This window comes from Argiope bruennichi, chromosome 5 (genome assembly GCF_947563725.1).
Source record: "Argiope bruennichi chromosome 5, qqArgBrue1.1, whole genome shotgun sequence".
Taxonomy (NCBI): Eukaryota; Metazoa; Arthropoda; class Arachnida; order Araneae; family Araneidae; genus Argiope; species Argiope bruennichi.
Genome location: NC_079155.1, coordinates 16,567,769 through 16,585,148, shown reverse-complemented (window position 1 = coordinate 16,585,148; position 17,380 = coordinate 16,567,769). Strand labels below are relative to the sequence as shown.

Below are 17,380 nucleotides of genomic sequence, written 5' to 3'. Positions count from 1 at the left end.
GCAAGTGAAACAAATCAGAGATAGAAAGAAAGACAAAGCATTTAATGAGGTCGTTGTTGACAAGTCCATAGTTAACAAAAATTGTTCAAAATTGAGTCCAGAAACAGAGATACATGCTTGACAGCGTCGGTAGAGTAATTGGCTTAAGCGGCCACAGATGACAGGTGAATGCGCAAATGCAGTAGTCTGGATTTCATAAATAAGAAGACCAAGGCTATCAAGGAATTCGTTTATAGCGTTCAATACATCGCGTCTCAAAATTATTTATTCTTTTTCCACTCCATTAACTCTATTTATCTTTCATTTCATCTCTTATTTCCGTATTTAAGTCTCTCTGCATTATTTTTCAATATATTCATATTGTGCTCATACATTCCTGTGCAATAAATGAATTTGAAATAAGCGCATCACTGATGAATATTTTATTAAAATATCTTCCCTAGTTTAGAAACTAGAAACAAAAAATCTTGTTTCAATTGAATTGAGACATCCGCATTTAGGACTAAAAAATGGATTGAGACCTGGTGATGTGAATTATGATTCGTATCCTTGTTCTCTAAATCTCCTCCAAGTTTCTATCATGATTTAAAATCGTCTTGTATACTTCTGTTCATAATTTTGTAAATAACTGTAATTTTGTCAGTCTTCGTGGGATTGGCAATATATCATTTTTGTAACCAATGCTGTCTTTGAACTGCCATCCATTCAATATCCATTAAAATGTGTGTAAAATTATTTTTCTCTGACACTAATATCACAATACTCAGTATTAGTGACATTATGAAGCATTATCCATGAAAACCAATTTGTTCACCATTCTCATGAAAAAGGAGTTTTACAATTATTTTTGACACATTTCATATAAATAATGTCAAAATAAATAGTTTAGATTGCCACGTACATAAAATACTTGCACCTATCAACAAAAGTCATAAATGATTGTAAACATATTTAACAGTGTCTAGCTTGCAACGAATCGCCCCTTTAAAGTTGGTGCTTTTTAGCCAAGATAGGCTCTTGTGCCATTAAACCTCATAAACCAACCAACCGCTTTGAAGTTGTCCATGTGACCAAGAGATGACGCATAGAACAATTGCGTTTGACAAAACTCAAATCTTCCGTTTACATTTGTTTTCGAACTTTTTTATATCCATCGGTGTTAATAAGAGAGATATAACCATTAATAATAGGAGCAATTACATTGAATAACCCTGTATTTCTTTTGATATTTTTTTAAATTTTGTGTCGATTGTTTGCCTAATATATGTTTATCAATCCACTTTTTTCTTGTTTTATTTATTAACTTTTTTTTATTTAAGGAAATTTTAGATATCATCCTATTAAATTCTTACCTACTAAACGACATTTCACAATATTGCTATGTCATTTTTACGTTATTATGCGGTTTTATGCTTCTTTAATTTTAAGATATTGTGAAAAAACGAGCTAATAGGTTTATGTGAGTATGTTTAGTCTATGGTATATTTTATGTATTTATATTATAACATGAAACATTTTTCCATTGTAAAATGTAAAATGAAACAAACAGAATCAGGCAGAAAATAAATTTTTGATATTTAAAAAATGAGACCGAAATACTCTCAATAAAAAGGTTCCTGTTTTTTGTATTATTATTATTTTTAAATTCGGAAATGATTGATAACATTAAAAATCAGCCAATACAAAATTAATTTTATTGGTAAGCATATTCTCCGACTAAAGATCGAATAATCTTAAAAGCAGTTGTATGCGTGTCGACAATCTGAAAGACTAACCATCGGAACTTGAAATGAAATTTAGTACCAACATACTTTGAAGAGAGATGATGAAAAATTGCAATTAAATTGAATCGACCAAATATGTTATAGAAAGAAATTAACCTTAATTATTATTTTATATTTTTGCATTAATTTTGTATATTATTAAACAAATAACATATTTTCTTTTACTTAAAATTAAAAAAATGTTTCAATGAATAAAATACGTTACTACACATTTTATCACGTTTCGACTATTTTCAACTCTTCAAATACTATTTCGCTTTAAGGCAGCAATGTATTTTTATTCTTCCCAAAAGTAGTAAGCAATGTATATTTACAGTTAATCTAATATAAAATGAATTTTACAAAGTTTCTGCTTTTTCCTAGCAATGTAAACCCTTTTAAAACTCCTTCTCTCAAACGTTTTTTTTTTCAGTCCCACTTGGGTAACAATTCAGAAAGATACATTGTATAGCAACATTTTCTAGCCTTTAAATACTACGCTACAAAAAATTAGAAATAACGCGTCTTTCTTGTGTAAACGATTATTTATTTATCTACAGTCTGGATAGTTAGCTTTGCTTCCTGATTTATTATATACTATAAGTACTCGATTTGTTGCAACTGCAGAAATAGCTACCATGTTTGCGTCTGGCACAGATAAGAATTGCTTTGTATTGAAAGATTCCTGTTTTCTGTAACCGTGTCTGCTGGGTGTCTGGTGTATCACTCAAACACCACTCCTGTCAGAAGTTCTGATTTCCTCTGATTGTGATGGATTGTGTGAAGCTCTTTGGATTTATGCATTTGAGTGCTTCGGTAACAAGATATATTTGGTGCTAATGCGCGAAAAGAGCTATTGATGGAATAGTCGTCTGATTTATTTCAACGCCATAAAGCGTTAAATTATGGTTGATTTTTCAGTAATTCTGTAGGATTTTTAAAACAAAAATTCTTAAGTACGGTTTTTTTTATTATTATTCATAAAATATTGTTTTCATATATCATTACTGGACTTCAAACGATTATAAAGTTTGTTAGCAAAAATAGGATGCTCGTTTCATATTGTATTTTTCTTTCCATCCGAATGCGTGTACACAAACTGTTGATGATTCGATGTGAGTAATCGGATTGCGAACACTGTGAGCTGAATTACCCCGTTCGCAACGATTTATCATATGAAATAAAATGATGCTCCCAATTATTTATGCAAGATGTTATTTGACGGTTTTATGTTAATGTTATGCAAATGTTTTTTCACTCTATATAAGAGCGGAAGCAATCGTGGGCGCATACTTAGACGTAGATTCAGATTCTTTTTTTTTTCACGTGTGTTCGTAGTCTGTGTCGGTGTAATATGTGATATTTTTATAATGTATTAAATGTTTGTTTGTCGCAAGAAATAAAAGTCTGTGTTTTTAAGAAGTCTTCTCGACCTGAACCATTTTACAAGCACCAGTCACATGCATTTTTCACTGCTATTATTTGAACATTTTACTCTGCGGGCTTTACAGACGATTTATCTTGACAATTACAGGGTTTGAACCCAAATATCGTCTGACAACTTTAATAAGACGATATACAAAGACATGCTTTAAAAAGTAGGCTTGTCGGTTATGATGAATTTTAGATCCCTCTGGATCAAAAAAAGTCAGCTTACTTTCGCGTATATGTAGTATAAGATTAACTATTGTAATAGATTTAAAAAAAAATCGAATTCCGTATTTTGACAAATCTTCACATTTTACACTTTCCTGAATTCGAAAAATATACGCTTGGAAAATGTCTGTCTGTCTGTGACAAAGATACCTGAAAGGAACTTTGAGCCTAGACGGATGAAATTTTGTACATGATCTTTATAGAAAATTTGTAGATTTTTATCAAATTTTCAGAAAATCCGTTCTGTCTGTCCAGCTATTTGAACATAAGTTAACACGATGACTACAAAACGAAAACAGTTAGCTAGATGAAATTCGGTGCACAAATTTAATATCTATAGTGTAGACATTAGTGTAGACATCGTCTGTTTGTATACACTTTCTGAAACATGTAGAAGATATAACTATAAAAGCGCAATAATAATATATCAAATCTGGTATGACATTTTGTGACTACAACTGTCCTTTTGTGTGATTTTTTTTTCAATCGATTAGGAAAACCCCATCTAAAATACAAATTTGATTTTCGAATATTATTAAATGCATGTCAGTGATTAATCACCAAAAGACTTGCCAAGAATGAATGATAGATTCAGTAAAAAAACCAATTTCACGACAAAGGTTAATATTTTGCAACTATTATATAACTATGCCATCGAAGGCATTACTTGGATAATACATTTTTCAGAGAGTATGCAAGAAAGTTTAGGGGAGACCATGCCTATTGGTTTGGATTATAATTATCTGAAAAAAAAACATCACCCCAATAAATTTAAAAACACAAAGAATTAGACAAATAAGATTTGATTTATCAAAATAGAATGTCTTATTAAAGATCAGACAAATTCTCTTGGAAGTCTTTTCTTTCTGTTCTTCTGTGTTTGAACACAATCATTCAAAACCGCAATGATCATCTTTAATCGTTTGTTCTTCTGTGTGTGAATACATTCATTCAAAAACACAATGAACTTCTTTAATCGTCTGTTCGTCTGTATCTGAATACATTCCTTTAAAAGCATAATGATCTTCTTTAATCATCTGTTCTTCTATATCTGAATACAACCATTCAAAAGCGTAATGATCTTAATAATCTTCTTTAATTATATGTTCTTCTATATCTGAATACAACCATTCAAAAGCGTAATGATCTTCTTTAATCATCTGCTCTTCTATATCTGAATACAAACATTCAAAAGCGTAATGATCTTCTTTAATCATCTGCTCTTCTATATCTGAATACAACCATTCAAAAGCGTAATGATCTTCTTTAATCATCTGCTCTTCTATATCTGAATACAACCATTCAAAAGCGTAATGATCTTCTTTAATCATCTGCTCTTCTATATCTGAATACAATCATTCAAAAGCATAATGATCTTTAATCATCTGTTCTTCTATATCCGAATACAATCATTCAAAAGCATAAGGATCTTCTTTAATCATCTGTTCTTCTATATCCGAATACAACCATTCAAAAGCATAATGATCTTCTTTAATCATCTGTTCTTCTGTATCTGATAACAATCATTCAAAAGCATAATGATCTTCTTTAATCATCTTTTCTTCTATATCTGAATACAATCATTCAAAAACGCTATTATCTTCTGTAATCATCTGTTCTTCTGTGTCTGAATACAATTATTAAAAACACAATGATCTTCTTTAATCGTTTGTTCTTCTGTGTCTGAATACAACAACTGAAAAACACAATAACCTTGATGGAAGATATCTTGCATATGATTTTATAATTAAAGGTACACATCAAATAAAACAAATTTGTATACATGCTGACAGTTTGCTGGTATGTCTATCATTGTGCATAACAAAAATAGGAAGATCAAAGCAAATGCCATTGAAGGATGGTTAAATCAATTTAATTGCTGTAAATGATAGCAATTAATTATCATCCATTAATGCTCCTATGAGGGTGGGATCGATATCATGATAATAGAGATGAATATCATAATAAATTGGAGAATAGATGATTGTATTTGTCTTAGAGATCATCAGATAATGGATTTCAAAATACGATTCGATAATGAAATGCAGAGGAAGAAGAAAGTCCCAAAATGGTCTTTAGATTAATTCAGTAATTTAGAATTCAAAGCCAAATTGCACCAACTCTTTGAGAGAAATTTAAAACTGGTAGATACGAAAAAGTCTGAAATAATTATTAGTGAGGTCTTTTCATAATTTTACTATGACTTAAAGAAAAAGGGGTAAAAGGTAGAAAAAATATGCAGTTTCGTGGAGTGTAAAGTTGGAAATGCAGAGGAGAAAGGTTAGAACTTTACATTTCAAGCAATATATGAAAAGGAAAAAAAGCAAGAAAAAAATAATTTTTAAATAATTAATTGCCTATACAACTAGTATTGTGGAAGCAAAAACAGACTATTTTAGAGAGATTTTAAAGAATTTTAAAAAAGTATTCAAAAAATATTTTCGTCTCTTAATGCAGATTTATGAAAAACAATCTTTGCTTTATAGAGAATTTACAATAGATTTTCTGATTTACTTAAAAAATAATTGACAGATTTAGAGCAATGGACTGGGAGATTTTAATTTATATATCAACACAAAATCATCATTTACATTGTTTTCATATCTAATGTATAAAAATGAATTTTTGTTTGTTCGTGTAATATGCGCTGCTGAACCATTCATCTGATAGCGATAAAAGTTTTCCAACTTATTACTAGCACCTAGGCGAAAGTTATAGGCATTGTACAATTATTAGCTTTTATTTTGATCACAGTAAAATTTATGAACAAATTGTTTCATTTATTTCCATGAATCAACATTATTTTAAAACTGACAATTCACAATCTACAAAAGAAATAAGTAAATTCGAGCTTCTCAAACAAATGAATGACAAACGAGCAATGAAACAGATCGTTTCTGAATTGCATATTCTCGTACTTCTGAATCTCACGACAAGAGTCTAAGAATCTAAATCTTATCGAACAAAAATCTAAAGACAGCGTTTATGTAATAGCTGATCACACGCATCAGAATTAGAGGATCAACATGCGGCAAGAATCGAGGCAACTATTCATAACGAAAAGTGGAATGGAGATATGCTCATTCCACGCGTTCTTATTGTTCCCACTGACATTCCTTTTGATTTCAAACGACTACAGTTCCCCATTTGACTTGCATTCTCTATGACCATGAGTAAGACACAAAATCAGTTACTTCAAATGTACGTTTTGAACCTAGAAAATCCACGTTTTTCACATGGCCAATCGTATGTTGGATACTCACGAGTCGGAAAGCCAAGAAATTTATTTGTTTTTGCTAAAGACGGAGAAACAAAAAAAATAGTGTCTGCCCTAGAGATATTACTATACTAAATAAAAAAATGTTGCATATCCAGAGAGTACACTCTCACAGATAACAAAACCTTACATAACTCTTTCTACGAAATATGTTCAGCTTCTTATGGGATGTTTACTTTTGGACCTTGTTGCTAAGAAGAAGAGTTACAAATATAAATTTTTGTCTACAATATAAAATTTATGATTTGAGAATGAGAATGTATACGCCAATCAAATAAAAATGCTGATAAGCTACTACCAAAAGAGTTGATTAGATTGTCATGCAATTTCTCCAGCGAAATATTAAAAAAAATAATGAAATAGATTATGATACGGGAGTTTACACTGGTGGAAGCAAGATAGATGATAGAATAAATTGCTCTGCAGTTCGCTATGGTGTGCCAAAAAATATCGTATAGAGTTTTAAAATAAGATAAGCATATATTATATTTATTGCAGAAACATTTGCAATTTTACAGGTGCTAGAAAATATCTATTTATGTAATATTATCTATGAAATATACAAAGACTCAAGAGCCGATTTAATGATTCCAAGAGTATTTTACAGAAAAAAAAGACATTTTAAAAACTTTAATTTTTTTTAAAACGAAATCTCGATATAGATGGTATCAAAGAGAACGAGTCAGTGGATACTATGGCAAAAGTGGCCATAAGAAAAGAAAACATTGATTACGAACAACAACATTGTTAACAAACAACTGGACGCCAGAATGGAAAATTCAGGCAATACTCGATTTTTGTATGGACATATGGCAGAAGTCAAGATGGGGAGGTGTATTGGTGATTTTTTTAAAGCAAATGCATAAAATGTATAAAATTTCCAAATTTTATCAAAGCTGATTTTTTTTGGTAGGGGAAAAAAGAGCAGATATGATTTAGATAATGGTACTGTACCGCACTATGTTTATGGTTATCTAAAAATTATTGCTAACATGAAGAAAACTTTAAAAAAAATTAGCGAAGTTGATGAACGCGAATTGATAGTCTCTCATCTTTCCATAAACGAACTAATAATTCAAAACCTCTTAAGTAATTGTTTACATGACTCAATGTGTAGCGCTTGTAGCTTCACCTACTAACAAGTGAATCTATATATTTTTTGAGGTATTTTATTTTTACTGATTCTCAAAAATTTGAAGTTGCAATTTTATGCGTATAATGCTGTTACAAAAGATTAAATAATTGTATTCACAGTCATATAAGAAGCTTCAAAAATAACCTTTCGTCTTTTTTTACTTTCCATAGTGATTTTTTTTTAAGCTTTCTATGTTAATTGTATCGCACTAATTTTAGTTTAGAATTTTATGTGTATAATGCTATTATAAAGTTTAAATAATTGTAATCAAACTCATAAAGAGCCGTCTCAAATAACTTAAAACTGTTAGTCCAGGTATGGCTATAACTATTCAAGCTGTTATTGCTATTACAGTTACTTATGAAAAAATATTTATGTTTGAAAATACTATTGAAACTGACCTGATTCTCTGAATTCGTGATCAGATGCAGCGGCTGCTGCAATACCTCCGACTGTACTCTCCTTTTCCAAAAGCTCGGTAGACAATTCTGCTTTTCTGGCAGCTGCACATGAGATAAAATAAATAAAAGCATGAAAGTGTAATTACAACGAACTCTATACAAAAATTGATTTTACTTTGATTTAAAAATAAATACTTTTATTTTTTAAAACACTTACACGCACTCTACCGTTTCATTCTGTGAATTTCTTTTTAAATCTTAATAGACTGTTATATGTAAATGTTATAGTAAATGTGATTAATACGGTTCATAATCACCACTACAGTTATTGGTGATTATGAATAAATATCCGTGATTGTTAAGAATCACCACTAAACGTATTGATAATTATGAATAATTATTGAATAATTATAATCACTGATAATTATTCATAATCACCGATATGTTTAGTGGTGATTATGAATAATTATTGATGATTATTTATAATCACCACTAAACATATCGGTGATTATAAATAATTATCAGTGATTATTCATAGTCAGCGCTAAATTTATTGGTGATTATTCATAATCACCACTAAACACATCGGTGATCATGAATAATTATCAGTGAATATTCATAGTCATCGCTAAGTTTATTCATGAATATGAATAATCACAGGTAATTGTACGTAATCACCAGTTTATTACATTTATTGCAGAATTAGTACTACATTTAGAAATAATTATCCATGAGCAAATTCATCTATCGGTGTAATAAAGTCTAAATAAAATTTGCAAACAGTGTAAACAAAAAATATATGACTTAACTTACTGCATAACATTAGTTTTTGATAATAAAACTTTAGCTTTGATTAAAAAATTTAATGAATCCTACACAGAAATTCAATACGAATTTTGCGCTAAAAATAATAAGTAACGCTATCATTAGAAAGAATAACGGAAATCATTATTCATTATAATAAAGGTTTCCATTAACTATACCATTTACTTATTTTAATGGTATCGTTTTCTATTAAGCTGAAATATTTAATAAATTTGCCGCGAATTCAATTTTCAAACAATTTCTTTTTCCAATGTAGCGTCTACCTCGAGAAATTCTCTCTCATGTTATACATAGAAAAAGCATTAAGTGATTTTAAAGAATTTCCCTTAAGAAGTTCATGCGATTTCTTTCCTGAATTTTCGGAACAATTCTTTTGTATTCATGTGTTTTGCCTTTTGATTTCATGTTCGCTGTTTGTTTCATAGTATTCTTGTAAATTATCCAAAACGTGAATTATAAAAAATTATCGTTGTAAAAGTAACAGAAAATAGGAATTTGTAGTGCTTCATTTTTCTACCATTAGAGAACAGAATGAATGTCAAAATTTGTAAGGATTTGGAAAAAAAACTGTTAAAAAGATAGTTGAAAAATCAATCTAAAATAAACAAAGTTACCATTATCAAATGCATGATTAAAATAAGGTAATTCTAAAAAAAGCTAAATAAAATAAAATTTATGCATATTGTTAAAATTTAAATATAAATATATGTATTTAAAATTTAGACTGATTTTTCTGCAAATCCGATTATAAATTTATGCCTCTAATTGCTATTACTTAATTAAACATGGAACATTAGTCTTTAAATAATCTAAAAAAGATAAAATAAAATCGTTGATAGTTTTCCATCGTTAATTAATTCCTTTCATAAAAAAATATTTTTTTTAATGGAAGAATAAGCTTAAAATTGGAATGAAATTGTAAAAAATATTTTTTTTAATTTTCTGTCATTAGCTCGTTTATTAAAAATATTAAGTAAATTCATTAAAGATTCTTTATTAATTTTATTTTTATCCAGGATTTTTTTTAAAAAAAATAAAAATACTCAAAAAGATAGTTAAGTATACTTTAATTGCTTTAATTGAAATACCCACTTTGCTCAATATTGTTCAATAAAGAATTTTAAATTAAGCTTTTATTTTTAATCTGAAAATTGAAAATTTCATATTATTTTTTGTGTCATATTTTACTTACAATCGTTCTCATCCTTCACTAAGGAATTTTTCCAAGTGCTTATCAACATTTTTTCACTTGTTGTTTGTTGAGCTCCTGAAACACGAGCAGTAAAAATCAAACAAGGATTTTGATTTCAATAAAAAAATAGTTAAACTTTTATTTTTTATTTTACACTAATTTTATTTAATTTTTTTGAGCTTCAGGTAGGATAAAATATTATATATGAAACCAAGGTTTTAATAATGCATAACTTTGATCTTTGAGCTTTTAAGTTCAAACATCGAACATTCGCTGAAGTGGATTTTGTTGTCAGTTTTTCAACAACGGTTTTTGTCGCAATTCATTCGTTTTTGTAGGTTTGCGATAACATGACACGAGTTCATTCAACATTTGGTAACCAGACAAATAATATTATTTTTATGTCTAATATTTTAAATAATTTAGTTGGAACAAGACAATGACATCACCGCGACAGATACAACGGCAACTTCTTCTTTCACCATCAATTGGCCCACTCAAACTCTAATTCCAATTTGATTAGAAAACATTTACCATATTACGTAGCTTAAGAATTTGTCTCTGCAACTGCCAAATGTTTTGATGCGATCGTTGGATCAAATTGGCCAGGTTCAAACATCCATCACACCGTATGCACTGAATCCTTTTATTCAAAGTTTGAGGAATTTTCAGAAAAGGCTTATTATTACGGGAAGACCGAAAAACCCATTAAATGAAGTTAAGGAGACCGTCCATGTCACCTGGATACCATTAAAAAATCCCTCTCTCTTTCATTAAGTGTGATTGATTAAATGCCCTTGGCGCGTACTTTGATCGTTAGAAACGCTCATCCAGAGATATTTGAGAGTTATAGAGGTTTTCTAAGAACATTCAAATGTTGTCCGACCAAAATGTGCGTAGTAGCTATCAGCTAAGTGAAGACACATTTGTAATAGAGTCAGGAACGTGTACTGTCACTGCAGGTTTTGACGGGGGGGGGGGAAGTCTTATCTTTGAAAGAGAAACAAGGTTATTCTAATATTCTGAGGTACCTGAACTAAAATTATTTAATGGATGAAATGTTTAAACAAATTAGGGCTTCCTTTGATGATAATATTTATGTAACTGGCTAAAGACAAGAACAACGCTAACGGATTATACCTCTTTTTAAGATCATTATAACTCAGAAGTTCGTAATGGGACATATTTTACATTGCTCTGCGAATTCTAGCTATGTGGTATTCCTATTGTTCAAAATCATGGCATGACCAGTAAAGATAAATGGATTGAATTACAATCAATTTCTTTACCAAAATATCTATTTCATTTACATCTTCCTTGGAAAGAAATTTGTAATAAATTTTAACTTTGATTCATAAATAAAGCGAATCAATTTATTATAGTTCATATATTTCGAATTTATCAATTATTGTCTAATTTAATTGAATTACCATGATTTTTTTTGTGGTAAATAAAGAAAAAAGGAATTGAAAAAAATAAAAGTCATCTAATTGCCGTTTATATTTAATTTTATAGATAAAAGTAAGTTTAATTTTAGTAAGCGTATTACTTTAATACTAAATATATTGCATTTTATTTTTCATATATTGTATCGTGGAACGTCTTATAATTAAGATTAATTTCGGTTTAAAACAGATAATAGTTTAATACTCGAAACATTTCGTAATTAATATTAAAAAGTAAAATTTCGGAAAAAATTTCGCAAAAGGGGTTATTTTGATTTCATTTGAAATTAGAATTCGTGTATGTTGTTATGGATTTCAGATAAACCGATTTTGAAGATTCATTTCATAGCGCAATAATAAAATAAACTTGAAGGAATAAAACTTAAAGGAATCATAATACAACACAGAAGTTAAAAATAGTTTTTATTTTTGAATATTTTAAATTCATTGATAAAAATTTAATCAAAAATGAAAATTGTAACGAAACATTAAAAGCGGATAATTACCGTCTGTTTTGCTCATTTTGCTTGTGTACTGAGGTGCTGGTGATGATGTTGAAGTAGGTCGAGGGATTTCTGTAAAGAAAACACAAATTTAATGAATAATTTTCTAATAAATTCTTTTGTTACATAAAAATAATAGCATTTTATAATGAAATAAGTAATGTTAATAATGCAAATACAAAAAAAGGACAAAGATTAAAAAAAAACATTCTTTAAGAAAAAAGAATTAAAGGATATGCTAAGAGAAAAGAAACAAATGTGGGTGAAAATAGAAAAGGGATGACGTATTTAATAATTGATTTAAATTTAGGTTTTGTCATAATATAAATTTCCGATTAATTTTAATGATATTCTTTACCAATATAAAATTATTGTAAATGGTTTTGCTTTAAAAAGAATCCGCACATAAATAATGTAGAATTCAAATTATTTTTATTAATATATTTATGACTTTCATTAGAAAATAATTTTCATCGTTATGCAAATGAAGGCGATATTTTCTCCATAAAATAGATAAAGATACGTGAAAATATATTAAATTTTTAAATGACGAAGATTTGCTGATATATGTTTAATTGCATTTGAAATTCCAAAATTAAGACGATTCCATCACCTACAACGTAAATCAGTTTGCCAAAATGTGATATCCTCATTTCAACTTTACTTACATTTCTATAACAATGTTAAAATGTTATACCTTTATAGAAACATTTCTTAGTTATTTCTTATTCAGAAAATTCATTTGCATTGCAAAATTTGTTTTCTATATAGCAGTCGGAACATAACTTTCTTTATCAATATATCTTATATATTTGTTTTTTATGTACAGAAGAATCAACCCTTTGCTCTCAGAAAAGTAATTCGACGCATTTTTATTCATATAATGCAAGGGCTTGTTTATTACTCCAAAAATAAATAAATAAAAAATTGTTTTAAGTAGAATTTTCCCCAAAAATTAATCTACCAATCAACCTTTACCCTTCTGTAGGAGTTTTTAACAATCAAAATTATAAATAAATAAATAAAGCGTGAAAATGAAGTCTGAGAGTCACCGTTCGAGGGAGAAAGGTTAAACCACATTTTTCTATCAAATATTAACATTCAATTGAAGAGAAATTAGTTGCATTAGTTGATATTACGCTATAGTCTATTTTTGATTATGATTATGTTCACTAAATATTCTGAGCACAGGACAAAAATTAATCTTTCTTGCTTAATATCAGAAATGCACAAGTAATAATATAAAAAAAATTGAAAACAATCATTAATCGACAAAAAAATTATACTTTAATATTCTAAATTAGAAAATAGCAACAGTTTCAACCTTAAAACGAAATTTCAAATAAAAGAATAGAAAAATCAAAATGTCGAAGAAATAAAAGTTATCCCCTCTCTTCCCCCCCCCTCTATATATAGATAGATAGATAGACAAGTAAGTAGGTAGATAGATATAGATATAGGTATGAATGTATGAGCGTCTTTACGCGTGCTATTTTTAAATTAAAAATTTAAATGCTGGACAAAAAAATGAATAAAATAACAATTTAACCCGAATTAAGTTCATCAGAAAAAAAACTTTAATGAAATTCCTTTCTAAGGATTAAAAGTTAAAAACTACCTTTAAAAACTTTGATATTCCTTTATCATCACATGAGAAAAAAACCAGTTATTGGTTAAATTCATACATTTGTTATGCTAGAATAATAGTGTTTCCTTTAATTTGTATCCTTAATCTTATCGATCTGTAATTTATTATTGTGGTTATATTTATTCATTTTTATATTTATAGTATTTATTTTTCTAAACATTTTCCTTCTTTTCGCATGTCCAAATTTTCTTTTTTACATGACATAAATTTTTTCCTGGACATAAATATTTTCCAAACAGTCTAAATATATAACTATTTGCCAAAAAGCGTGAAATATTCCAGTTAAATAATTGTAGACCAATAAGGCTGACATATCCACAAAAGAATTCAAAAGAGCCTCATTCTTACGATTCTCAAATTACTTTCATTTCTATCTATCGACGTAAACTTTTCTCCGCTGCTTTCTTTTGATCATATTTCCTTTTCTGTAACCACCGTCTCTAATGTGTCTACCTCCTAAAATTTGAACGACCCCACAGATGGGAGAGATTCGTAAATAATTCATCGGTTAATCCATCTGAAGTCGTAAAGTAAGATAGTCTGAAGCGCCATCTACGAATTCCGATGATAACTGGATACACTTTCAAGGCCACATGCTTCTGTGGGTCCCCACATCGGTATTTTTCACATCCCCTGGGTATAAAGAATTCGAGAATGTCGTGATTTTAAACCCTCAGCTGGAATGAAATCCACGCACTTTGAAAGAATTCTTAACGAAATTGTAAGAAAATTCACCGTCCTGACAGTTTCGGCTGCTTTGTATCCACTGCGCGAAAAAATTGGATTTTCATCATTTCGAGAAAAGGGTTTTCGCAAAAATGGATGGTGATTTAGAATCACCTATCAAGATAACGTAAAATTTATTCTCTCCGAGGCGATGGCAGCAGAGATAAGGAATGACTTCAAATAAATTCTGAATTTTAGTGTAATGAAGTTGAAAAAATGCCAGAATTGCTCCGTTGAATGGAATATTTATGTAACAGGAAACTGGGAAAATTTACATCAGATTTTGATGAGTCAATCGAAACAACTTTCAAAGATTCCATGTATTCATTCATAAATATATTACAAAAATATTTCAATACATATATGCTTATTATAATGAATATTTGAACCTATGAATATTTTGGTGTAATTGTATATTAATTATTTATAATATGTGAATTTTGATAATTAATTAGTGATAGTCAAGCCAGCAATTTATTTAAAGTTACCTTTCTTTAATAATTTATTAACCCATTAAGTATTATTATATCAGTTACAATGATGCAATAGATTGTTTTTAACGTTAGAAAACGAAATTGTTATATAAAAAATTACATAAGTTTCTAAAAATCATTTTTATACCTAAATTAAAATTACAAAATTTTACTCTTGAATAAAGAAAATTAAGTAACAAAATTAAATAATACGTAAAAATCAGCATTCTACTAATAATAAGATTGAATAAGTGTCTGTATATTTTGTTTGCTGTTGTTCTAAAGAGCAGGCCGAATTCGAAGCAAGTACACATTAGTATTGCTAGGAAAAAATGAGAAAATAATTAAGAAGCGGGTTTTCTTTGCCGCAAATGTATATTAGTTATTTACAATATGTAAATTTTTATAATTAATGAGTGATAGTTGAATTAGCAATTTATTTTAAATTACATTTTTTGTTTTCAATAATTTCTATCGTCTGCAATGAAGAAATAGAGTGTTTTTGATATCAGAAAAAGTCTTAATAATGCTAAAAATTACATTAGTTTTTTTAAAATCATTTTATACGTAACTCAAAATTACAAACCTTTACAATTGAATAAAGAAAATTAAGTAACAAAAGAATGTCATATGTAAAAAGTAACATCTATACTTATAATAAGATTGAGTAAATGTTTTTATGTTCGATTTGCTGGTGCACTAAACAGCAGACCATTAAACCCTAATCTACCAAATTTCGAAGCATATATACTTCAGTGTTGTCACGCAAATATGCAAATCAGGAGAAAATGAAAAAAATAATAAAGAAATTTTGCTTTGGAACAATTATATATTAGTTATTCATGATATATAAATTTTGATAATTAACAGGTGGTAGTCGAATCAGCAATTTATTTTAAATTGCTTTTTTAAAATAATTTATAAGCCCATTAAATATTATTCTGTCGCCTGCAATGATGCAATGGAGTGTTTTTAACATTATGAAAAAAATATTCTAATACTAATAATTACATTAGTTTTTTTAAACAATATTTAAACTTGAATCTTGAATCAAAATTTTTAAAAAAATTATACCTGGTTATTTTTTAAGGCAATTAACAAAAAATAGTACATAAAAATTACCATCTATTCTAATAATAAGAGAGGATAAGAGTCTATATGCTGTGTCTGCTAGCGCTCTAATCGTTAGACCTAAAAATATCAACTTTCGAAGTATATATTTTTTTTTCTGTTGCCAGGATAAAGTGCAAACCAGGAGATAATGAGAAAATAATCAAGAAATTTTGCTAGTTGCCAATTTATCGAGGTTCAAGAAAAATATACTTCACCGATGAGGAAATAAAATTGAAAGCGGGGAAGGATCCGTGCATATTAAAAGAATGAAAAAATCTTAATATTTCACAAATTATTTAATCCTTTTTCTCAAACAAGAGTGAAGAAAAAATTAAAAGATTAAGTATCATTTTTATATTATAGAGGAACCATTGAACAATAACATCTGAATTAAACTAATCAAAACATTCCTGCGCAGAATTAATGGCAAAAAAAAAGTACAGGTAGTACCACTTTAAGTTAGTGTTGTGATATTGAGTTATAAAATATAGCTTAATTTAGATGATTAATAGGGAAATAAGTTCCTGAAACTGCATCAAATCTATGCTTGAAACTCATCTGAAACTACTCAGACTTAATCTTTTCCAAGGCAATTAAGCTCATATGCTTTAGAAGCATTAAGATAATGTGTACTCACCAATTATAACAAGTCATTCACATTACTTTGCCAACAAGACTATACTAAAATCAATTATTAAATTTAATCAAAAAATATATTTTATTCTTAAAATTTTACGGGGTGTAGAATCAAAAAGAAATATATTAAACTGACGAAGACATTTTGTAATGCAAAGCTTTATGCTAAAGATTCGGTTAAGAAATTTTAACTGACAATACAAGACTTTTTTGTAATTCTCATCTTTTTGGTAAATTTCAGTTTTTTACGACTTATAAGTAAGCAACTTAAAAATATTGCAGTAACTTTTTATTAAAAAAAAATCCTAAAATGTAAATCTTGTAATAACGAAACAAGAGATTAATCTCTTTAAAATGTTTTCCACTGCTTAATGAATTAATTTATCCATTTTATCTTAAGATGAAAAGAGCCGAGAAATGAAAGAGGAAAATTTGATTTGGGTTAGATATTTAAATAAGTGAAAAGCCTGCACATGATATCATCTAAACCACATGCACAATTTTAATTATTTTTTTAATAAAATCGTTATTATTTCATGTACCAATATTAATTTGGATATAAATATCATTAAGATAATAATTATTTG

The 17,380-nt window shown here is 28.3% G+C and overlaps 1 protein-coding gene across 2 annotated transcripts in view; it reads right to left on the bottom strand.

Moving 5' to 3' along the window:
* Nucleotides 1-17,380, bottom strand: part of LOC129968824 (lachesin-like) — a 443,340-nt gene that overhangs the window by 1,930 nt on the left and 424,030 nt on the right. Inside the window, exons 7-9 of one of the 2 annotated variants that reach the window (XM_056083096.1) lie at nucleotides 12,201-12,269; nucleotides 10,250-10,324; nucleotides 8,233-8,334 (exon numbers count right to left, since the gene is read on the bottom strand). In XM_056083096.1, the coding sequence (XP_055939071.1) occupies nucleotides 8,233-8,334; nucleotides 10,250-10,324; nucleotides 12,201-12,269 (246 nt within the window). The remainder of the gene's footprint in view (nucleotides 1-8,232; nucleotides 8,335-10,249; nucleotides 10,325-12,200; nucleotides 12,270-17,380) is intronic. The other variant, XM_056083097.1, reaches the window with a different exon arrangement.